The 26,595-nt window shown below is 37.2% G+C and overlaps 1 protein-coding gene across 1 annotated transcript in view; it reads right to left on the minus strand.

Annotated features, from left to right (window-relative positions):
* The window catches only part of LOC150105393 (uncharacterized), a 156,468-nt gene extending 130,547 nt beyond the window's left edge, over positions 1 to 25,921 (minus strand). Inside the window, exon 1 of the mRNA XM_090393951.1 lies at positions 25,819 to 25,921. Within this exon, the coding sequence (XP_090250077.1) occupies positions 25,819 to 25,921 (103 nt within the window). The remainder of the gene's footprint in view (positions 1 to 25,818) is intronic.
* Positions 25,922 to 26,595: the final 674 nt, after the last annotated feature.

A 26,595-nucleotide genomic window follows, 5' to 3' on the forward strand; every position in this document is an offset into this window, starting at 1 on the left:
TTCTTTCAATGTCACCACTTGGATGATATACTCTTGCAATGTGCTCACACAGTAATTCCACTATATCGACTGATTCAGTGACCTCCTTACCATCTGCATACCTTAAAATCATTCTGCCGTGTACAGTTTTTTTTTTTTTTTTTTGCTTGCAGCATATTTAAAGAACTGTTTGGGATTCTCTTTAGTTTGCATAGCTAGTTTCCTTTCATAATTCGCTTTTGCTTTTCTTACCACACTAGTTACCCTACTGGCCTATGCTTTATACCGTTTGTGTTCCTGCAGGACACCTTTCTCTTTAAATTCCCTCCAGAGTTGTTTCTTTTTTTGCAGGTCAAGCTTTATGGTGTTATTCATCCATTTAACCCCTACTTGTTTTACTATTCGGACCCTAGGTATACAATCAGCCATAACCACCTGTAAATGCTCCTTGACCACTTCCCATGCTCTATCGACATCCAGCCCTTGCAGTTTTATATGCCATGGCACTGAACCAAGCAATCTCCTAACAATTATCTATTAGTTACAAAATTACATTGAGCTGGAGAGCAACATGTTTATATATATATATATATATATATATATATATTAAAAACATGATATTAAGTAGGCTGAATATGTGCCATCCAGATTCTTGGAATTTTCATGCCACCATTATTGTTGATATCAGGGTGGTTAATCAGAATTTCACAGGTACTTTTCCAATCAACTTGGTGTAAGCTGTTGAGAAAGTTATCTGAGAGGCCTGCTTCACCAAAATCGTTATATTTAATGTGTCTTTCGTGTTCAATTTTATGTATAGGGATTGTACGTCCAGTTTCACCAATATAAGGTAAGTTGCAGGTGCAGTAGATCCAATAAACTCCAGGAAGTGCCAATGGGAGGAGAGGATCCATAGAGGAGTTGAATATGTTTTTTAATTTTGTAGGTGGTTTAAAGGTGGCAATGAGATTATAATGGTGTAGGATTCTATTGATTTTTTCTGATAACCCTTTAATGTATGGGATAGCTCTGGTTTTACTGTAATCTAAATTCTTTTTTGATGAAGTTTTATGAAGAACTTTATTAATGGTATTTTTGTTATAGCCATTATTTATAACTGTGTTACTAACAATTTTTAATACTTGTTTAAGAGCTTGCTGATTAGAGCAAACTGTTATAGCTCTGTTTTTAAAGGTGTTAATAACTCCATATTTTTATGATGGTGGTGGTATGATATAGCATGTATGTATTGGCCAGTATGTGTCGGTTTGTGGTAGACTGTGAAGACACTGCCTGTAGGAAGACTGTGACCAGTGTATCTAGGAATGAGAGAGAATTCTGATTATCAATTTCGATAGTAAATTGTATACGTTCATGTTGTTTGTTCAGGTGGCTAAGGAATGTGTTTAATGTTTGTTGCCAATGTGGCCAGGTAACGAAAACATCGTTAACGTATCTAAGCCACACTGTGGGTTTTAGAGTGAAGGAACCAAGAGCACTTTGCTCAAAAGCTTCCATATAAAAGTTAACAATTGGGAAGGAATAGTGGTGAGCCCATTATCTCATACCTTCTTTTTGCAGATAAAATTTATTTTGCCACACGAAGTAACGGGAACGTAGTACATGGACAAAGAGGGCCATAATGTCGGACAGAAATTTGTTATGTAGGAGAAGAATTGTGTCATTGATTGGGACATTTGTGAAACGGGCAGAAACATCGAAACTGACTAATATATCATCTTTGCCGAGTGTTATGTTTTTAATTTTGTTTATAAAGTGTTGTGTGTTGTTCTTTATATAGGAGGGGGAATGACCTATCAATTCCTTGAATGTCAATGCTAATTTCTTGGCTATGTGATAATTAGGGCTATCTATTCCTTCAACTATCGGCCGAAGCAGCACGTTTTGTTTGTGTACTTTAGGAACACCATATATTCTGGGAGAACAGGCATAATGACACAATTCTTCTCCTACATAACAAATTTCTGCCCGACATTACGGCCCTCTTTGTCCATGTACTACGTTCCTGTTACTTTGTGTGGCAAAATAAATTTTATCTGCAAAAAGAAGGTATGAGATAATGGGCTCACCACTATTCCCCCCCCCCCCAATTGCTAACTTTTATATGGAAGCTTTTGAGCAAAATGCTCTTGATTCCTTCACTCTAAAACCCACAGTGTGGCTTAGATACGTTGACGATGTTTTCGTAACCTGGCCACATGGGCAACAAACATTAAACACATTCCTTAGCCACCTGAACAAACAACATGAACACATACAATTACTATCGAAATAGAAAATCAGAACTCGCTCCTGTTCCTGGATACACTGGTCACAGTCTTCCTTCAGGCAGTCTATATTCCACGGTCTACCGCAAACTGACACATACTGGCCAATACATACATGCTAAATCATACCACCACCCATCATAAAAATATGGAGTTATTAACACCCTTAAAAACAGAGCTATAACAATGTGATCTAATTAGCAGGTTCTTAAACAAGAATTAAAAATTATTAGTAACACAGTTATAAATAATGGCTATAACAAAAATACCATTAATAAAGTTCTTCATAAAACTTCATCAAAAAAGAATTTAGATTACAGTAAAACCAGAGCTATCCCATACATCAGAAAAAATCAACAGAATCCTACACCATTATAATCTCACTGCCACCTTTAACCCACCTACAAAATTAAAAAACATATTCAACTCCTCTAAGGATCCTCTCCTCCCATTGGCACTTCCTGGAGTTTATTGCATCTACTGCACCTGCAACTTACCTTATATTGGTGAAACTGGATGTACAATCCCTATACATAAAATTGAACACGAAAGACACATTAAATATAATAATTTTGGTGAAGCAGGCATCTCAGATAAACAGCTTACACCAAATCGATTGGAAAAGTACCTGCTCTTTACACCATACAAAAACCTGGTATGAAAGAAAATTTAAAGAAGTCTGCAAAATTCTGATTAACCACTCTAATATCAAAATAATGGTGGCATGAAAATTCCAAGAATCTGGATGGCACATATTCAGCCTACTTAATACTTAGTATTATGTTTAAATATATATATATAAACATGTTGCTCTCCAGCCCAATGTAATTTTGTAACCAACTGATAATAATAGGACTGTAGCGTTGATGTAGTAAAGGTTTTTTTTTTTTTTTTTTTCACCAGAGGTCAGGCCAATAACTGTTGTAACAGATGTTACAACAGTTATTGGCCTGATCAGTAACTTTAGCAAACCATGTAGATTGTAGTGAAGCTTGTTTCTCTGTATATTGTGTATATGCTCAGATGATCTTGATATGAAGGTCGAATTGAGTGTTGATTTTGGTTTATATTAAAGTTTTTACTCAAAACAGTAGTTTTCTCCATAATTTTCCAAATCTATTCTGATCACCATGTAAGCTTAAAAGAAAGGTCTGACTAATAAATCTTTGCCATTGAGTGTGATGTTTCTAATGTTGTTTATGAAGTGTATATTTTTTATGTAGGAGTGGGAATGACCTATCTACTCCTTGAGTGTGGTCGCTAATTTCTTGGCTAAGTGATAATTAGGGATATCGATTCCTTCAACTATTGATTGTAGTGGTGTGTTTGAGTTGCGTATTTTTGGCTGGCTGTAAATTCTGGAAGCATAGGCATAATGCAATGCAATTTTTTGGTTATTTCCTCTGGCCATGTAGTCACGATTTGATTAATTCTATTGTTTTCTCTTTGATGCAGTTTGTATGATTGTAATTCACATTTAGTATGTGTTATGGTTGGATACCAATTAGTTAATTTTTTTTCTAGGTATGCTGTCCGATCAAGAACAATGGTAGCATTACCTTTATCTGCTTTTGTAATCACACTGTATGGGTTATTTTTTAAGGATTTAAGGACCAATTTTTCTGTTCTGGTTAGGTTGCAACTTAGTTGTATATTAGAGTTTAATATGTATGATGTTTCCATTCATATTTTTTCAGCTAAATTAGAGGGTAAATTGAAGTGAAAGTGGATGTGCAAAATCAGGGACATTAGAGCTTTTAAATGGGGGGGGGGGGTAGCTGTTGAGTGGATATGCAGACATCAGTGAGACAGTTGAGTGTAAGAACATGTATAATATGGCTAAGTTAATACCATTGGTAACAAACCAGAATGGGATAGTTAGTGTATAAAGCATCAGGATAGCAGTGGGCCTAATGGACTTTTGCACTTTATGTACACTAATGCCAGGAAAATTTGAAACAAGCAGAAGGAATTTTTGGCATTGGTTAGTTCATCCTGGCCAAAGGTTAATGGCATTAGTGAGACATGGCTAACAGAAGATGATTTAATTAGTGGGATAGAATGTGAAGGGTATAGTGTGTTCAAGGAACAGAGAGAAAAGAATAGGTAAGGAGTGTTATTGATGACAGCCGATGAACTGCAACCAAAGAGAGTAAAAGTCTAACTGCAGGCCAGTGAAAATAGCACATTTGAGGCTATCTGATGTGAGATTGAGGCCGGCAGAACAAAATATACAGTTGGATGTTGCTACAGACCAGGGGACGGAAAAGATGGAGATAGTATGCATCGGCAAATATACTCAATGAGTGAAGGGCAAGTAATTATTATGGGGGATTTAAACCATGGGAACATAGATTGAAAGGAGGAGAGGACACATTGGAGGAATGAAATGGAATTTATTATAGCATGTGATGGAATACACTAGGAGTTCGAGAGTGCTTGATCTAGTAATTGCATTTGAGTATTTGTCTATATCAAAAATAACCACGTTGCTACCAACTGGTGAGTGATCATATGGTCCTGACCTGAGAGGTGGCTAAATGTGTGGAAATTTCACAAATTTATATCTGTAATTACAGGGCTGGTAAGTATGACAAGTTCAGGAGATTGCTCAGATCAGTGCCAAGGCATGTGAAAGCGGAAGAGCTGGATGTTGATAGTGCATGGGATGTGGTGAAAGACTGTTTGAAGGAAGTAATAGCAGACTGCATACCTAGAATCAAGAGAATAAATCAAATGGGAGTTAAACGAATGAACACAAGCATTAAGCTAGAGCTACAAAAAAGAAAAATTTGTGGTGGGAATTTAAGGAGAAAGGTGACCATGAACGAAAAAATGTTTATTGCAGGATAATTTTAATGAATGCTGATGGTTGGGAGGTAAATGAATCAGTCAAAATATTAGAATTACTAAGTAAACACTTTGCAAGCGTATATCTTCAAAGTAGTGATATTACAGGAACAAGGAGGGCAAAGACTTATATGGGAACTGAGATAAATGAAATGAGGAGCAAAGCATATTACAGAACCTTAATGTGAATACAACTGGGAATTGGATGGTATACCAGCTTGAGTTTTATGTGAAGATCGAGGAATTGTCAGTGCCCTTGACCATATTGTTTAATCTAAATCTCAGTTCTGGGTTGGGTAAGGGCAAAATACAGGAATGGATAGATGGAAATGGGATACTGTATGGGGGGGGGGGGGGGTCATGCCTCAGTAACTTGCTCATGTCTTATAATAATGACTGCTGAGCTGGATAAAGGTAATGGGTTTTCACAGTGATACTGCTGGACTTTGCAAAAAAAGCCTTTGATAGGATTGAATAATATAAGCACGTAAACACAAGAAAGATATTTAATTAACCAAATATTTCGGTCTGGAAATAGCAGACCATCTTCAGTGGCACTACAAGAACAGTTTTAAAAAAAAAATACAAGGTGGAATACTAACAATAGATCATTTAAAAATAGAACAAGCCGTGTGATGTTATATCACTAAGTATTAAAGGGAATATTTTTAAGCAGAGACATGATCGAAATAAAGATATTAATTAATAATATTAAATAACAAAATTAATATGAATTAATGAGTTATTCTGATTACACTTTCCCAGATTTTTGATATAGATATACAGTCATTCCGATGGAGTAAATCCTCTACGCTTTCTTTGAATAAACGTTCGAATTTATAACGGGATCTATGTAAGAGGCGAGTTTTTGACCAAAAGATGTTGTGGTTAGTTTCAATCCTGTGCTGAGCCAATCCAGATTTTTCAGGTTTGTTGTGATGAATGGAGGATTGATGTTCTTGGATTCGTTTTTCAAGAGAACGTCCAGTTTGTCCAAAATAGGAGAGATTACAGGTGCAGAGAATTTGATAAACTCCAGGAAGAGATATAGTTGAGTGTCTTTAGAAGGAAAATGGAAAGATAATTTGTTAATAGGTGAATACGTAGCCGTTAACTCATATTTCTTCAGAATTCTTGAGATAGGTTCTGAAATTGCGGAGATATATGGAATTGGAACTCAACGTATTGAATCTTTGTTGTTTTGTGGTGGATTATAAGAATCGAGAAGATGTTGAGCACTATTTTCAGAAAAGCCATTGAGTTTCATGTGTTGTTGGATAGTAGAAAGTTCTTTCTGTAGAAAATTAGAAGTAGAACAATTATTTTGGCTCTTCTGATTAAACATTTTATGATTCCTGTTTTTTGACAAAGATGATGGGCTGATTCTTTACGAATATAACGACCTGTGAATGTTGGTTTCCTGTAAACTGTAGTTGTAAGAGTATTTGAAGGTGACCGGATGAGGAGAATGTCTAAAAAAAGATAACTGGTTGTTTTCTTCCATTTCCATAGTAAACTTTATACGATGATGTAAGGAATTGATACTGTTTAAAAAAGAAGGTAAGGAGTCTTTGTTGTGCGGCCATATAGTAAAGATGTCATCTATATATCTTACCCAAAAGGATGGTTGAGGGAAAATAGATGAGAAGAGGACTTTTTCTAGATGTTCTAAATAAAAGTTGGCTAAAGCAGGGGGGGGGGGAGAGAGAGAGAGGACTTCCCATGGCCAGTGTGACCACATCTAGTACTTTTTATAAATTTTTAGTGTTCTAGTACGTTCACCAACAGATCTAGTACTTTCTTCCTTCCGAATAATAATAACAACAACAATATGAGAGTTAGCCATATGAGTTTAATATATTTCTTTTCTCCCACCTCTCCATATATCACATTCAGCGACACAAGCATGATTCCCCCCCCCTTCTCACTGTTTGCTAACTTTCTCTTCCCCCCACCTCCCGAACCCATACTCACGCAATCCTACTGGTATTAGCTAATGAAAATATATTCTTTACTATTCAAACACCCCTCACGCATTATAAGATCACTACAGCAATGAAAAAAACAACTGGAAAAATTAAATATTTTAATATGAGTAACACCAGCTAGACTTAGTCGGGCTTTCTTCGACCAAGAGGAGTGGCTGTGGAACTGTCGACATGGATAAGGGGTGGAAGCTCTACTACTCTGGTGTGAGCCCAACAATGTCTGCTCAGGCAGGTGTGGGGGATACTCACAAGCCCCCAGCTGTCAGATTGTGTTGCTGAGTGGATCCCATTTTGGGGAACGGGTATGTGTGTTAAGGCTTCAGATGAAAAACCATGATTTGGCTGTGGTGCAAACCTATGCACCTAATCTGGAGTCAGAATGCTCTGCCTTCCTAGAGGAAGTGGATGCTGCTTTTGACAGGGTGGCAGACAGGGGATCAGTCCTGCTAATGGGTGACTTCAATGCACATGTTGGAATAGATGACCAGACATGGAGAGGTGTGGTTGGGAGGAACGGCGCCCCTGACCTTAACGCGAATGGGTTGAAATTACTGGACTTTTGCTGTACTAACAGCTTGTCCATAATGAATACTTTCTTCCAGCACCGAGAAGTCCATAAGTATACCTGGTACAGGGATACACTAGAACAAAGGTCTCTGATTGACTTCTTTATAGTCTCAAAAGACCTATTTTCCTCAGTGTTGGACGTTCATGTAAGAAGAGGGACAGAACTGTCAACTGACCACCACCTTGTTGTGTGCACTCTACGGCTTCAGAAACCAGATGCTACCATCAATGCTGGTAGGCTTAAGAAGCTATACTGCATGAAATGGGAAGCATTGGAAAATGAGGCTGGGAGGAAGAATTTTGCAGATGACATTTCCTCCAGGTTCAAAGAGATTCCCAAGCATACTGCAGATGTTGAGGAGGAGTGGAAGCTGTTCAGAACAGCTGTCACTGCCTCTGAACTCTCATGCTGTGGCAGAAAGCGGCTTGGCGTGGCAACGGGCAGTAAGAAAAGGACACCTTGGTGGAACCAAGAAGTCCAAAAACTGTCTGGACAAAAAAGGAGTCCTACCTAACATGGCTTAGGGTAAGGTCAACTGAGATGCGTTTGCGGTATGCTGAGGCACGAAAAGCTGCTGCTGAGGCAGTAAAGATAGCAAAGCAGAAGGCTTGAGAATCCTTTGGAGAAAGATTAGACTCATCAAGTGCAAATGCAAACAAAGTATTCTGGCATCTTCGAGGGAGGAAATCGTGCACAGCAAGGGCAATTAAGGCCTCTGATGATGCACTTTTAACAACCGAGAAGGATATCCTCCACAGATGGAGGGAATACTTTGAGAGCCTTCTTAACCTAGGTGGCCCAGCAGTTGTGGACATCCAAGAGGTGCAGATCGGGGCAATGACTAGTCTCGCAGAAGAAGAGGTCCATTTAGCTATAAAATCGCTGAAATCGGGCAAGGCTGCTGGCAATGATGAAATTCAGCCCAAAATGCTAAAAGCCTTAAATCGAGACGGTGTTCTCTGGCTGACTCGAGTGTGTCAGGCTGCTTGGATATCTGGGCGAGCACCAAAGCAATGGCAGACTGGTATTATTATGCCTGAAGGGAGACCAGAAGGATTGCAGTAACTATCGTGGCATCTCTCTGCTCAGTTTGCCTGGGAAAGTGTATGCTAGGTGCTTGGAAAGACGGTGCAGGAGCATAGTCGAGTCAAAGTTCCAGGAAGAAGAATGTGGCTTTCGTCCTGGTAGAAGCACAACTGACCAAATCTTCACTTTAAGGCAAATCTTTGAGAAATCTTGGGAATATGCCAAGGATGTCTACACATGTTTTGTGGACTTGGAGAAGGCATATGAGTGGGTTCCTTGGGATAAGCTTTGGCAAGTAGCACAGGAGTATGGAGTGGTTGGCCAACTATTAGCTGCAATCAAGTCCCTGTATGAATGCCAGGAGTTTTGTGTCAGGGTAAACAGCACAAAGTCTGAATCTTTCACAATCTCCATTGGCCTCCACCAAGGGTGCGTTCTCTCACCCCTCATTTTCATAATATTTATGGACTGGATTGATAGGCACAGTCAAGGCAGTGAGTGTGTCAGAATTGGAAGATGTAGCATTGGATGTCTGCTTTTTGCAGATAACCTAGTTCTGCTTAGCTCTTCCACAGATGACCTCCAGCAGACCCTGGATAGGTTTGTAGCTGTTTGTGCAGACGCCGGAATGAAGATCAGTGTGGCCAAAACTGAAACATTTGTGGTCTCAAGACAACCATCCCGTTTAAACATCTTGGGTTCATATTCACGAATGATGAAAATGAGACGTAGAGCTATATACTTGAATTGGCTTATCAAGCTCAATATTGCGGGAGCTTGGCCGTTCGGTAGTATTGAAGCAGGAGTTAAGCCATAAGGCAAAGCTGGCTGTCTTCAATACAGTCTATGTCCCTATCCTCACCTATGGTCATGAGAGTTGGGTAAGGACCGAAAGAATGCAGACACGAATCCAAGCAATTCTTGTCTGCATGCAAGCGACTCATGTCCGGCTGAAATGAGGTTCCTTCGAAGGGTTGCAGGGGTGACAAGACTCGACAGAGTCAGAAGCTCTGCAATTCAGGAAACCCTCAATACTCAATCGCAGCTTCTCTGGGTTGAAAGATCACGGTTACGTTGGTAGTGCACCTGGTCAGAATGCCACAAGAGAGGCTCCCTTAGCAAGCCCTCTTTTCCAAGCCAGAGGGTGGGAGACCACGTGGAAGACCAAGGACTCGCTGGATAGATTATATCCAAAACTTTGGGTGGACACGTTTGATAATCCCACCAGAACACCTGAGCTTGGTGGCAGGGGATCGTGACCATTGGAAGTTCCTCTTGCAGCTGTTGCTCCCACAACCCAATTAGGAAAGGTGGCCTTGAAGATGTATGTATGTATAATATGAGTAACCACCTTTTATTTATGCACAGCGTAAATTGGACCCATTGAAAAGATAAATCCTGCCGACAATGGTCAGTTTTTAGACATAGAAATGTATATCTAGGGGCATTACGAAGAGCTTGATGAAGAATGGCAACTATTAAAGACTGTAGAAGCATTTGAAAAAAGTTTTTTTGGAATAAAATTTTTGAAATGAAAAATGTGTTTTTTTTTTTTTTTTTTTTGGAATAAAGGTTTTAAATTGAAAAATGCTGTAGGAGAACAAATGTTTCCTAATTTAGCAACATTAGTTATAGCTGTATTGTACCTCCCTTATTCATCAGCTGCAATTGAAAAACTATTTTCAGCAATAAAAATAAATAAGAATAAAATAAGAAATCAACTACAAACTCCCTTGATGAATGGACTCCTTTTGACAAAAGAAAAATTGAAACTTTCACCAGCTACAGATTTTACTATTTCTGAAGAGTTAATTAATTTAGCAAAATCTACTAAAAATAATGAATAAATACTTCCAGTGTTTTTGTTTGTGAACTGGCACCCCCTGTATATGTATATATGTAAATAGCATATTAAATAAATGAAAATATAATGTTACATTATTTTAAATACTAAAAATTATATATTAAATTAATACACATATTAAGTGCTAGGATTACAACTGGGACTTTTATGATGAATGACAACTGCTGCTCTTGGACTCATAAATGACTACAATGAGATAAGTTTTGACTTTTTTCATTTCATTTTTGTCGTACATGTGTTAATTTAGAGGTTTTACATTGAGTTCATCTATGATAATAAGGTAGTGATATCTTAAAATGCCAAAAACAGAGTGAAACGAAAGCAAATAAAAATCTAGTACTTTTTTTTCAGATTTAGTACCTTTTTCTTGAATAAGTTGGTACGAAATATTTTTGTTGAGTGGTCACCCTGCCCATGGCCATTCCATCTACTTGGCTGTAAAATTTGTTTTGACATAAGAAATATCCAGAGTGTATTACGAAATTGAATAGTTTTATAATGTCTTCTGGAAAGATGTCAGCAAGTATTTTAAAGTCTCCTTGAGAGGTACATTTGTATATAAAGATTCTATATCAAAGCTCACCATAAGATCTGTAGGTTGCAATGAGACATTTTTCAATTTTTCTAAGAAATCTGAGGAGTTTTTTAGAAAGGAACTAGAGTTGTCTATGTGAGATTTCAATAATTTAGCTAGATATTTGGCTATACGGTAAGTAGGAGAATCAATACAATCTACTATTGGAAGAAGAGGAAAGTCAATCTTCTGTATTTTAGAAAGACCATAAAATCTAGGAGGTTTTGCAAAATGAGTTTTAAGTCTTTCAATTGTGTCTCTATCTAAACTGATGACTTCATCTAAGAGGGAATTTAATTTCTTTAGTTGTCTGTTGGTTGGATTATTTGATAGGATACCACATGGAATTCTAATCAGTAAGCTGGACACATGGGGGTTGGTGAGGTGGATAGGAGGATGGTTGATGAAGAGATCAGAGTAGTTTATTGAGGGATAGAGGCCAAAAGAAGGCCTGTGACTAGTGGCGTGCTGCAAGGTTCTGTTCTTGGACAGCTACTGTTTAATTTGTACATTAACAATATAGGAAAGGATCTGAGAGAAACTGTTCAGTTGTTTGCTGATGATGCAAATTTGAGTAGAGCAATAGTTAATACAGATGATCAGCAAACAACTGAACAGTTTCTCAGATCCTTTCCTATATTGTTAATGTACAAATTAAACAGTAGTGGTCCAAGAACAGAACCTTGCAGCATGCCACTAGTCACAGGCCTTTTTTTGGACTCTATCTAAAAAAAAAAAAAAAAAAAAAAAACAATTTTGCAGGATGATTTGGATAGATTGGCAGACTGGGCAAAGGAGAATGGATGTCAGTTTAATGTGGCAAAGTGTAAGGTTATGCATTTTAGGGTGAAAAGATTATCAGCTCTATACCACATTAGTGAACTTGTACTTGGGAGTACAGGTCCACTGATGTGGGAGTACTAACTTAAGTTCCCCCCCCTCCTAAACTTTAATTCCTTACTAAATAAGGAATTAAAGTTTAGGAGGGGGGGGCATACAGCAAAAGTGGCTAAAGCAGCTCATCAGATTACTTGGTTACTGAAGAATACTTTGACAAGCAGAGACAAACATGCTATTGTTCCTCTTTATCGAGTCTTGATAAGATCCCATCTTGACTACTAGGCACATATCTAGTTGCCAGGGTTTCTTAGCAATGAGGAGGTGGAGAAGATCCAGAGGTGAGTGATTAAGATAGTAGGAGGTCCTGTTCTCGTAAGGAATGAACCTTATGAGAACAGGTTGAAGATTTGTGGGTTAGAGAAACTGGTTGATAAGCAGAAAAGGGGTGATATGTTTGAGACATACAAATTACTAAGGGGTTTTTACAAGATTAATTCAGAGGAACTTTTTCAGAAAGGTCTGGTGGTGGGAGAACTAGGGGCCAATCGTGGAAATTGAGTAAGAGCGTAGTTAACAAGGATATTAGAACTAGGTTTTCTGCTTGGACAGTACTGAATGAGGGAATAGGTTGCAGAGTCTATTACGGGTACCATGAATGAATGAGTTCAAAGCAAAGTATGATAGATATTGTGCAAATATTGGATAGTTCTTGATATGATGTTTGGTGCCTCCCTCGATGAGTCTAAGGACTGCTTGGAGTAGTCTATAATAATATATATATATATATATATTTTTTTTTTTTTTTCTTCCTCTTTACAGTGCTTTTATTCCACCTTTGTGCAGGATCTGCTATGATTATGTGACTGTGGGAAACCCAAACTGGATTGTCACAGAGTCTAGCAGTGGAGGTCAACTGCTAGACTTATGATTTTTGTGAGTGTGGGTGTGTGTTCATGGGGCTGGTTTGCCTGTTCTTGGGTACAAAAAAAAACCTGAGTTTCCTGGTGAAAAAGACTCCCTACCTCCGCATGAGACCAGCTAAACCCACCTTTAGTCGAAAGAGACCAGATAAAGGTTCCTCACATTTTGGACAGGAATCAAACCAAGGTCATTCCAACCAAAGGGCTTCATCTATAGTGACTGAGCTATGGAAGCTCAATAATAATAATAATATATAAACACAAATATACATTACTGATAAAAGAAAGTAGCAGATAAATATCATGAAAGTAACAATGCAGGCTATTGAAAACAGCTTGAAATGAAGGCATATGTACTGTAAATGGAATTAGAGATGAAGGCAACAAAAAGTGAAGATATTCTGGATGTCTAGAGTAATTACTTTGAAAAACTGTAAAATGCAAGTAACGAAACAAGGGTAGAAACTATTCAAGAGGAAAATGCAAGAGGATGTGAAGTTATTAGCTCCTTTATACAAGTTGCCTGAGTCCTGAAAATAGTTCAGGTGCAAACCTTACGCTTGGATAAAGGATTAAATCAAGAATCCTTTGATTCTTGATTTAATCAAAGGATTATGATTATCAAAACTAACATTTCGTAGCTGTTCTTTATTTATGAGTGGCCGGACGTCGTTTCAATTTACTTTTGTAAATTGAAACGAAGCAAGCCCATGTTACGAAGTGAGTGCTTTCCTATCTTGAGTGAGAGCAAAGTGACAGAGTGATATGCCCCCCAGAAAAATCTCGATCCGCAACCTAAAAACACGTCAATAAAAAAAATTGTCATCCACATTTCAATGTATGAAAATTTTTTTTTTAGGAAGGTGGGTCATTGTAAAAATTCGATGCAACAAGAATAAATTTTGTATAACGAACACATTGAGTTTTTACAGTTAGGCAGAACCCAGAACACCTGTAAATAGTCTTTTCTCTTAACATTTTGTATTGTATGTAACATATGTACAGCCCAACGGGAATTAGCTATCTCTTTGAACAAAAGATGTAAAACTTTCAAGGCTAAGGGAAACGCTCTGCAGTCAGAAAGCCGTTTGAAATTTTTTTTACGAGTTTAACCATAAGTGACCTCAAGGTCAATGCAAAAAGGGAGCGGCAAGATTTCAAATGGATGTTCCGCTGGCTGACTTAATGAGATTAGAAAACGAAGACGGAGAAGAAAGGGCTTGTCGAAGGTTCCAGAATCAGGAATCATATGACAACATAAGGGATACGCATAAGTGCATGGGGTTTAGAAAACTGAACCCAGGGTCTCAAAACTGATGGAATATAAGATGGAACTTCCAGAGACACAGGGAGTTTTTTTGCACAGAGAAGAAATGAGCATACAAGGAGTCGATGTGATAGAAAGCCTTAGAGTGAAGTCCTGACGTGTCAAGGAGGAAGCCAGAGGAGGGAAGCTATGCCGCGACCCATCAATTAGCCCAGAAGCATAATGACCAGGGGATGAATCAGTAGAAGAGCCAAACTTCTCTATGAGCCGTTCCGCTTATCTAAGTCCGTGAAGGCCCTGACAATTTGCAACGCTTCGCCAGTGTATTAACACGCCGATGAATCGTCACCCACATCCCGTGAGCCAACCTGATGAATGGCCAGTATCCCAAGGACCTGAAGGAGGAGAGATCAAAAACCCCAGATGAAGAAAAGGAAACATAGGAAGTCACAGCCAATGGAATTGGAGAGTGCAACCTAACAGAAGACAGCCCATGTGAGTTAAAATACTGTTTTATTTAGACTGTGTGATGCTATAAGAATAGGTTGTAGAACTGGAAAAATGCATGCAAGAGGGACATTAATAGCCAGAATAACTTTTAGAGACTTGTTCTGTCTGGATTTTGATGATTGCATCTGAGAATGAGAATAGCTTTGATGATTGCATCTAAGAATGAGAATAGCTTTGATGATTGCATCTGAGAATGAATATAGCTAATTCCTAGGAAATATTTTGGGTTATGATTTTTATCTAACACCTGTATATAATCTTGTATGATTTTTCTTAACTAAGTTTACAATATGTTATATTAATCGTAACATGTCCTTAACGCCGATTATTCAAGTATTAAGATGTTTGTTAATGATATTTCTTTAAGCTAGATAGATAACATGATGTGTGCCTTATATTAATTGAAGATAGAGATATGCAGGTGTTGAGAAGTTTGTCGATGATAATTCTTTAAGATAGATAGATAACATGATGTGTGCCTTGTATTAATTGAGGTAGAGATATATGCAAGTTTGTTTTTAGAGTTTTTTTTTGAGAATTACAGAGGATCACCCTCTGTCCTTATAGTGTAAAATATATGCCTGTTTGTTGACTATTAAATCCAATGTTGCATTTTAAACGAAATTTTTGCCTGATCTTATTTTCAATTGCAATGCATTGATTCTAAATAAAATCGAACCTAAGCGGGAAATGTTGATATAAATAGTAAGTGAGAAAAGGGCCAGGACTGCAAAGCAAATTGATAACTTGGGGACGATAAAGAGTTTTTGTTGTGAAAGATTTAATAACCTACTGGAAGTACTATATTTCTTGCACCATATCGAGGCATGAATGGCGCAGTCATAAATCTAAATAAATATTTTCATTGCTCTAGGGTAGAAGGAGTATAGAATACAGAAGGTAGGAATCTAGAGTACAATAAGGGGAACGTATAAAATTAAGTGCCGAGAATATTACACTGCCGCAGCAACACCGGGATATTAAAATAAGTAATAGGAAACACAATATATTACAATGGTGCAGCATCGACAGGATATATAACCAAGGAAGGAAAAACCGACACATTTACAATGGCACAAGAGAATGCATGGATTTGTAGAAAGTGCAATACTTTGTTAGACTACAAGTTAATGAATGCAAAAGAGATTGAAGAAATGAAAGTTAGCATAAATGAAAGAAAAGCAAACAGAATGAAGAAGCAAAAGGAAGTAAAGTAAGGTGAGACAGAATAAGAGGTAGCTGAATGAAAACTGATTTTTCAATCATTCAGCTACCTCTTATTCTGCGACAAAGTGAAACTGCTGGAATGCAAGATTTGAAGAAAGCTATTCAAAATGAAAAATGAAATGAGCAATATGCTGAGATATTAGACATTTAGTGGAAATAAATGAAAGAGTGCAAACTAATAGGATGAAAGAAAAAAGAGAAAAAGAGGTGATGAATGATTCAAGAATGGCAGTGTATGGAGATTCTATTGTTAGAGGACTGGTTAATGAGAGAATTCGTAAGATCTACTATCTAAGAGAGAGAGAGAGAGAGAGAATCGGCAAGATAATTCTGCTTTAAACATCAGTAGGAAACGAGTGGGAACAAATGATTAGATGGACATAAGGAGAATGTGAGAGCAGCTATCAGGAGATTACTGAGGAGAGTGAAAGATTTTTGAATCATTCAGCTAAAATAGCAGGAAAGGTTGTCAGTGTGTTGGCAGCAAGGTATCACAATGATGAGTTCAGACAGAGAGGCAGAATCATGAATGCATGAGAGCAGAGCTGTGTGAGGAGAAGGGAGTAGTTTGTAGATGTATGGTATGTATTTGAGGGAAGAATAGAATTACACAGACATTATGGATTGCATTTGAATGGCTCTGGAGTGAACAAACTGGAAAAACTATATAGATAACATGATGTGTGCCTTATATTAATTGAAGAGAGATATATGCAGGTATTGAGAAGTTTGTCGATGATAATTCTTTAAGATAGATAGATAACACGATGTGTGCCTTGTATTAATTGAAGTAGAGATATATGCAAGTTTGTTTGCTAGATGTGCAGTGCATAAGCAAGAGATCAGAAATAAGAGTTGAAGTGAAAGCAAGATGATGAAAGCAAGAGATCAGAAATAAGAGTTGAAGTGAAAGACCAGGAGAGTGGTATGGAAGAGACTGAATGCCTGGATGGAAACAGTAATGGTGTGTGAGAGATGAGAGAACAGGAATACAAAAGGAACAAGTAAATGGGGGACGGGACTTGGGTGGATAGGAAGCCATGGCATAGGGAGAGTGGAAGTAGTAGTGAATGTATGTATGGGGATGATAAGCACAGAAATGGAATATATCAGGATGTGTGTGGGAAAGTTGAGACTGAGCAGATATGTGGTAAGTGGTGATAAAGGTGATTGGGCTAGGACAGGTGTGATGGGGAAATCGCAACCAACAAGTGGCTTGGGTAGGACTGGTTATAGACCTAAAAGTGAACTGCTGTGTTTATTTACAAATGCCAGAAGTATCAAGGGAGATGAAATGGTCTCATTGATTAGTTTATTCATCCTAAACTTGCCAGAATAAGTGAAACATGGTTGAATGAAGATGATATCCTAATGGGAAATAGAAATGGAAGGGTACAGTACTTTTCATGAGGATAGGAAGGACAAGAAGAGAGAGGGAGTACTGCTGATGATAACAGGGGAATTATGTCCACATAAAGGTAGACATGAAAGAAGGATATAGTGGCAATGGTCATGAGGTAGTGTGGTATGAGGTGGTGGTTGAACATGAAAACATATTTAGTTGGATGTTGCCATAGGCCAGGAAATGTGGAGGGTGGTGATGATGAAATGTATAAACAACTTGGATTAGTGAAAAAAGGGCTGTTTCCAAATTATTATGGCCAACTTTAATTATGGTGATATAAATTAGAATGAAGAGATAGCAATTGGGAATAAATAAAATTAATTTCTTGAGAGATAACTATCTCAGGCAGCATGTAAAAGACATGCAAAGATTGAGAGTTTTAGATCTGATTATTTCATCAGACAATGTAATTGTAAGTGGGATTTCACATTTTCCTCCAATTGGTGATATTGATCATGAAGTGATCACCTGGGTTGTGGCTAGCCATATTCAGATTTCTGTGAAGAAAAGGATATATGTGGAAGTACAATGCTGATGATTATGACAAGCTTATGAGACAGCTTGGAGCTATAGTGTGAAATGGGGGAGTTGAATAGTAAGGAAATAGATACCTTAGGAACTGACAGAAATATATAACAGCATCAATGTGAGAATGTATTCCGAAGGTCAAAAGGCTGAATAACGTAGGTGTAAAATGGATGAACAAGTGGATTAAGCATGAAATCTGGAAGAAGGTGCTTTTGAGATAGCATAAGATGAATAATGATAATAATCAATTGTATGAAGAGTATAAAGAGAAGGCCAAGAGAGTGACTCAGTTGGTAAAGACAACAAAAGTGCAGTATGAGCAGAAAATAGCAAATCAAGCTAAGAAAAACTCTCGAGTTTTTTTCAATATGTGGCAAGTAGAAAAAAAATGAATGATTACGGTAAGATATGTTAATCGATGAAAGAGAGGGATTGGTAACTGCTGCAGAGGACATAGTTGAGGTATTCAATGAGCAGTTCATTAGCGTGTTTCATTCTTAGTGTGAAATCAGAAGCTCAAATGCAGAAAACAAAATGAGAGAAGACTTAATGGTGAGCAAGCAAGGGATACATGAGGAGTAAGTAAGCCAGATGTCATCATCATCAAATTCCTGCCGTGTACAGGATATGATAGTACTACATGAAAAAATTAAATCATTACACTTCCTATCTACAATTTTCCTCCAAATCAGTCTGTTACTTGTCAAGACTCCAACATTATCAGATCTTATATTTCTATAGTCTAAGGCACTCTGTACCGTATCAATCTACCTATATCTTGGTCTTCCTCTGGGTCGTTTTGCTGCCAACCTGGCAGAGAACACTTGTTTTCCTAATCTTTCCTCGCTCATTCTGTTTAGGTGACCATACCACCTGAGATTAGCTCTGTTAACGCATTCCTGGATGCTGACAATGTCAAGTTCTTTTCTAATATCCTCGTTTTTAATATGATATTGCCATTGATGCCATCTGTCATGCCTATAATCTTTCTCAGGACTCTCATATCTGCGGCCTCTAGTCTTTGGTCAAGTGTTTTACTTCTGACCCGGCTCTCAGATCCATAAGTTAAAACTGGTTTGAACACTGTCTTGTATACACTTAATTTAGTGTTATGACTAATTTCTCTCTTATTCCATATGAATTTATTCAATTGACTTCCCACCATACCAGCTTTGCTGATTCTGTTGTCTATTTCTATATTTAATTTACCATCTTCACTAAAAATCGTGCCTAAGTAGCTGAAATGTTTTACTTGTTCTACAGGTTATCCATTCACAACACACTTGACGTTTTCAACAATTCTACCTATTTTCATTGTCTTTGTCTTTTTATTGCTGACCTTCATACCATATGTTTTACAACAGTTATTCAATTTAGTCAGAGAATCTTGCAGAGTTGTAGCGGATTTATTTAGAAGTATAACATCATCCGCATAAAGCTAAGAGCTGACATTAACATCTCCAATTTTGATATCATGTTTAATACCACTTTCCTTCATAATGTGATCCAAATAGATAATGAATAATGGAGGGGATAATGCACATCCTTGTCTCACACCAGATTTAACATTAAACCATCTTCCTGTACTTCCTTCAATTCTAACTACTGACTTACAACTCAAATAAAGACTAAGTATTGCTTGATATAATGCCCCATTGACACCATATAACTGCAGCGTATTGAATAGCTTCTCTCCTGGCACCTTATCATATGCCTTTTCCAAATCGACAAAACTTAAATATCTTCTTTGTTATATTCCCATGCTTTCTCGACTATTTGTCATAAAATGAAGATCTGATCCTGACAGCCCCTGTTTGGCCTGAATCCAGCTTGTTCTTCACCAAGCTTTTCTTCCACAATTCTTCTCAACCGTTTCTAAAGTATACTTGCGGTAGGGAACACTCAGTAGGGAAATACCTCTGTAATTCTCATATTCGGTTTTATTTCCCTTTTTATATATGGGTACTATGAGAGCTCTACTCCAATCATCGGGAATTCGTCCCTTTGTCCAGGCTTTCTGAACTATGCAGTGCAGCCACTGTAAGACTCTTATACCACCATACTTCAGCATTTCTGGTCGAATATCATCTACTCCAGCTGCCTTTCCACATTTCAAGCCTTTGATGGCTTTTTCTACTTCAAGTATGGATATGTATTCCTGCCTGCATGCCTAGTCAGTGTTTTTTTACCACTGTGCTGTCATCACTGCTTGTTTCATTTAGCAGTTTTTCAAAGTAATTACTCCATACTTCAAGGATATCTTTTTCTCCAGTTTTCATGTCACCTTTATCATCTCTAACTCCTTTTACAGCACTCTTTCCTCCATTACTAAGCTTCTTCAACAACCTCCAGAATATTTTGCCACCATCTTGATATTTATTTTCTATATTCTTGCCAAAGTCCTCCCATGACTTTTGTTTAGCTAGTTTTACAAAGTGTTTAGCATTCTTGCATTTGTCTCTATATTTTCTAAGAGTACAAGCTGACTTATTGGACAGGAATTTTTGATATGCTTCCTTCTTTTCCTTCACTGTCTCTTTAACTTCCTGTGTCCACCAGGGAGTTCTAATTTTATTTTATCCTTGCAGACAACCTCACAACATGCCTCTCTGGCAGAATCAATCAATGTTCTCTTCAGAATTTGCTACTGAATCTCTAAGGTTTGATTCCTGTTCTCAAACTCTTTCATTTTTTCTTCAATAATCTTTCTGTATTTTAGTCTACAGTTCACATCTGAGAGCTGCTCAACTTTTATTTGCTTTAAAACTTTCTTACATGTTATTCTTTTCAATATGAAATTCAATTTTATCCTGCTCAAGACTAAATAGTGATCACTTCCAATTTCAAATCCTCTGTACACTCTGGTGTCCTGCACCAGGGAGAAAACATCACTATCAACAATAACATAATTAATGAGACTTTTCTTATTCCTAGCCTCTTCTCTCCATATGAATTTGTGCACATTTTTATGTTGGAACATGGTGTTAGTAATAACCAGTCCATGTCCTGAGCAGAAATCCAACAGATATTTGCCATTATTATTAGCTTTGCTCTTTTCTCCAAATTTTCCCAAAAAATTTTTGTATGTCTCACAATCATTTCCTACTCTGCTATTTAGATCCCCAACAAGGACCAACTTTTCCTTTTTCATTGTGTCAGTTGCTTTTTCTAAAGCATCAAAAAATTCCTCCACTTCTACCTTAGTAGAACCTTCTGTGGGACCATAGGTACAAATAAGTCTCATTGTCCAGTTCCCCATTCTCATATTTGCCCACATTACTCTACTTGAGACTGACTGCCATTCAAGAAGATTAGCCTAGTATTTTGTGTTGAATACTATGGCTACTTCTTCTTTTCCTTGATTGTTATTGCCTGAATATAACATTTTGTATTTATTGCTCAGAAAGATCTGACCAGTTTTGGTCTTTTTTGTTTCAGTCACCTCTATTATGTCGATCTGGTACTTATCTAATTCCTCAGCTAGCTCCATTTCTTTGCCATTCAGGCTTCTCACGTTGATATTACCGATCTTTAACTCTGGTAATGTTGAGTTGGGGTTTGTTTTCAGATTTGTTCCGGTAGCTGACTTTTTGCTGTTCGCCCTGGTTCCCTAATGAAAACAACGGGGGCCTTGTTTAACCGGACGACGCCCCAGCTGGCATGAAATTTTGTCATGTTGTACCATCATTTTTAATTTTATTTAACCAATAAGAATACAATTTGGTCGGCTAAATCCCAAATTGCCAGCCCATCCTCGTTCGTTCAGTATCCAAGTAGATACCCAACAGGGTGCACCACGAGAAGGTGAGGATTGGACATTAGGTTAGAAGCCCTGGTCGGTTCTCCGCATTCTTTTAAAGGCTATGTGGAGGTCTCCCCCTCAGTTATACAGCTTTGACCCTTAAGCACCTCCTAATAAGGCACCTTATACATAATAACCCCCTAATAAGGACCCTTAAACACCCCCCCCCCCTAGTATGCCAGATGTCAATAAGGCAAAAGGACTTGATGACATATCAACATGTCTTCAGGGAATGTTCCAAGGAGTTAGCTTTACCCTTGACCAATCTGTCTAACAAAAGTCTTGCAACACATACAAGTCCCAAAGGAGTATGGTGATAAAGCTAAGGTGATAATTATAAGGTGATCTGTATATTTGGAGCTGTAATTAAGGTATTAGAAAGGTTAGTGAGAGATAGATAGAAAAGTGAGTTGATAACAGTGGTATTCTTTGTGCTTGTGTCTGCATGGATTTGTTAAAGGGAGGTTGTGCTTTACCATCTTGCTTATGTACTATAACAAAGTGATGAATGTATAGCACAAGGGAGAATGCATATCAAATTTTGCAAAAGTTTTTGATAGATTGCCACACCACACGTTAGTAACTAAACTGAAGCAGATATGATTGGATGACAGACTAGTGATATGCATCAGCAAGTTGTGTGTATGGGGTTGGTGACACTATCTTGAAAGAGGAATTCACTACTAGTGTGCAGAAAGAGTCAGTTTTGGGACCACTGATATTTAATATGCATATTAATGATATTGGGATAGGTTTAACTGGTGTTATATAACGTTTGCAGATGATGCAAAACTGGGGAGAGTGAGGAGGAATCAAGCAGATGTTGTAGTCTTACAGAAGGACTTCAAGTGGGTAACAGTATGGAACTGTCAATTCAATGTTGCAAAGTGTGAGGTTCTGAAATTTGGTTGGCAACAATGGGATGTAACGTATACACTTGGCAGGGAAGTTTTGGAGGGAACTGAGGAGATAAGAGATCCTGGAATGATGGTGGCAGACAAGGATCTGAAGTACAGAGAGCACGAGTTGCGAAGATATCGCATCAAGTAATGGCAAATGATGTAGAGGATCTTTACTTGTAGAACTAAAGAGGTTCTGATTACATTATATAAAGCCTTCATCAAGCCTCATATGGATTATTGTGCACAAATTTGGTCCCCTGGTTATCATGGTGATAAGGATATACTGAAAAGGGTCCATAGAAGACAAAGACCAGTTACAATCTTAGCAGATGTCCTAAAAGAATACACAGAGAAAAATGTAAAGAGAGCTTAGCCATGTGTAAAATAGCTAAACAAGTCATGAGAAGAGTTCAGTAAGAATATAAAAGATAAATATCAAGAAGGCAGCAAAATATTCTGGAGGCAATTGAAAAAACTTAGAAGTGGAAGAAAGAGTACAATAAAAGGAATCAAATAAAGGTGATAATAAAATATGATGACAAAGGTGACATGAAAATTGAAGATAAAGATATGCTAGATATCTGGAGTAATTACTTTGAAAAACTGTTAAATGAAACAAGCAGAAAATATCCAAGAGTAATGCAAACAGGGGTATATCACGACTAGTTAAAAAAGATATAAATCAATTGGAAAGAGAAGGCCAGGTAGATCTCAAAAAAGGATATTAGATGGATAATGAGACCGGAACAGACCAATATGGTCTATATCCATAATTAACGTTATGAGCATGATGATAGTTAGAAAAGCTATCAAAAGCCTGAAATGTGGAAACACAGCTGGAGCAAATGATATTCAACCAAACATGCTCAAATATGGAGGTATAAAAGTTCTGTATTAACTATAATGAATAATTCAGAAGGCCTGGTCAGAGAGTCGAATTTCAGATGATTGGAGTACAGCTCTCATAGTTATCTATAAAAAGATGAAATACAAGAATGCGAGAATTACTGAAGAATTTCTCTACTAAGTGGTCCAGATAAGATTCATGCAAACACACTTCAGAAGAGTCTAAGAAAATCTGTTAAGAGATACTTGGAGGAAAAACAATCTGAGTTCAGGCTAAACAGAGGTTATCAAGGTCAGATTTTCACTTTACAAGATAGCTAAGAAATCATGGACCTGTACTTAAGTTTTGTAGATCTGGAAAAAGGCTTACAACAAGGTGTCCAAAAGAACAGCTTTTCAAAATGCAAATATAGGGAGTAAATGAAACATTGTACAGGGAAATACATAGTCTATATTTAAGTTGTAAGTCAGTAGTCAGAACTGAAGGAAATACAGGATCATGGTTTGATGTAATATCAGGCGTAAGACAAGGGTACATTATGAAAAAAAGTTAAATCTGATATTAAAATCAGAGATAGCAAACTTAGTTCTTTGCTTTATGCAGATGATGTTGGCATGAAAATCAGCAATAAAAAGACCAAAACTATGAACATAGAAAAGTTCAGTTGCATTCTGAATGGAGAACCTATAGAACAAGTAAAATATTTCAGCTATTTAGGCACAGTTTTTAGTGAAGACAGCATATCAAATATAGAAACAGAGCTAGTACAGTTGAGAGTCAGATGAATAAACCACTGTCATTATACAAGACAGTGTTCAAACCAGTTTTAAGTTATGGATCTGAGAGATGGGTTAGAAATAAAGCACCTGATTAAAGACTAGAGACCACAGATAAGAGGGGAGTGAACAGATGACATCAGACAAAAAAATATTAGTGGTGACAATGAGCAGTAGATGGCATTGCATAGATGATGGAGATAGGGAGTTGTAAAAGTAGGCACCCTCCCTTGATGAGTCCTTGGACTCCTTGAAGGTGTCATGTAATAATAATAATAATATTAAGGAAGGAACTTAACACTTAGCATTCAAAAATTTGTGAGGTGAGCTGATCTAAGCTATGGGCACTTTGGTATGGGCAGTTGTTTCATGCTAAAATGGTAGAGAAAAAAAAAGACCCAGATGTAGATCAAGATCTAGGTGGACTGATTAAATCAGAAGTGCCATAGTAAGACCAAGATATCAGATATGACAATACTGGAGGGCTGACAAGCAATAGTCTAATTTGGAGGAAAATTATTGATAATTTTATAAGTAATTATAAGTAATAATATAAACACAATTATGTAATGCTGTCCTAGTAGCCTGTACATTCCTTGAAGATGCATATCAGGAAATTTATAATGATGAAATGGGCCAATAAATGGGTCATACTAGTTACTAAAATACTATCAATGTTATTATTAAACAGTTTAGTTTAATAGTATTGACTCCAATCTATTGACTTTGATCTCCAAAATTTCTCACATATCAAAAAAATTTTCTTTATTTTTGGAGAGAGTCATTGCAGCCAATCCAAAGCACGTCAGGTGTTATGAGCAACTGGATAGCAGTGTTCGGCTGGGAGGCTATTCAGATATATGCTTGGGGAAGGCATTTTAACATTATTAAATAAATGAATAGAGAACTTTTGCTAACATCTGAAAAATATTAGACAATAGAATTCACAAAGCTGATATTATAAGGAGTCAAGTGAACAAATTTATATGGAAGAAGAGAGAAGTTAGTCAAATCCTAGTCTAATTTTAACTTGGGGATATGAGAGCTGAGTTAGAAATAAAACAGTTAATCAAGTACTGAAGACTTCTTCAGATATGAGAGTTCTGAGAAAAATTGAGAGTGACCACATGGCATCAATGACAATCATATTAAAATAAAAACGTTATTAAGAAACCTGACATTGTTAGCATTCAGGAAATGTGTGAGCAGATCTTATCTCAGGTGTTATGGTCACTTTCCATTTATGAAATACACCAATGTCATGTTCTCCAAATTCTCACTACCACATACACACATTTCTATCGCGTGCTCCGTCATCAAATTATAGGTTATGTAAATTACAAATATAAACTGCAAATTATTCTTAGATTTTTAAGTATATTGTTTTATGCTTTTTTGAAATTTCATATCTGCTCTTATTCCACAACGTAATGTAGTCCGCAACTTTTCTTCTTCTTCTAAGATTTTTTTTCCCTACATGTTCACAGGGAGTAGTGCATATTTGAGATTAAATCATGAAACCCGCGTCAATACAGCTTACAATTCTAGGGCATCTGGAGGCCATGTTATTGATACAATACATACTATATATATACAATGCACAGGAAAATGGTTTTAACGTTAGTAGTAAGCACAAGTGTGTTCGAATATTTATTACCTGTACAAATCATTCCAACAATCCATACAACTAGCAAAGATCCAAAAAACAACTTATGCCTTGATATAAATTTCATAATTGCTGATGCACTGTTATCTATCATACCGGGTACTTTTTTTATTATTATTATTTTACTTTTTCCTTGACAAGCAACACCCTCTATTGGTACATATATGGATCAAAGAGTGTTGACTAATTAACAAATTTCAAAGTTGGTTTCGGTATGTTATATAACAAAATTATATTCACAGGTTATGTTCATTCGTATGAACATAACAAAGTTATATTCATTCGTATGAACATAACAAAGTTATGTTCATTCGTATATAACATATACGAATAACGAATGACATTTCTGGCTAGATGGGTGAAGTAAAATTGCTTTTCGTATTCCCCTTTGTCTGAAATGAAAAACTTTGAATGGAGTGTTTATGAGCCACATGCTCGCCCAGTGAGGGAAGTGAAATTAGCTTTGTTCAGCTGTACTTAAGATATATTTTGGCCTTTTATATTTGTAGCTTTCCGCTTCATTATATTCCGAAGCTTCCTTGATCAAAGGGTTTGGGTGGTTGCTAGTCTTGGTAAAGAACTTCACTGCTAGATCTAGAAGAAGGGAAGAGATGTAAGGAATGTTGACTTCTCTATGGATCTGGGTGTTTCTGATAAACCAAGGGGCATCCAGAATCATTCTCAGGCACTTATTCTGCAATCTCTGTAGTTTTAGAATATTTGTATTTGCGCCCCCCGCATGGTGTGGTTCCATGCGGGGGACGCATA

This window comes from Typopeltis vanoorti, chromosome 6 (assembly GCF_054136105.1).
Source record: "Typopeltis vanoorti isolate ZY-2024b chromosome 6, IOZ_Tvanoo_1.0, whole genome shotgun sequence".
Classification (NCBI taxonomy): domain Eukaryota; kingdom Metazoa; phylum Arthropoda; class Arachnida; order Uropygi; family Thelyphonidae; genus Typopeltis; species Typopeltis vanoorti.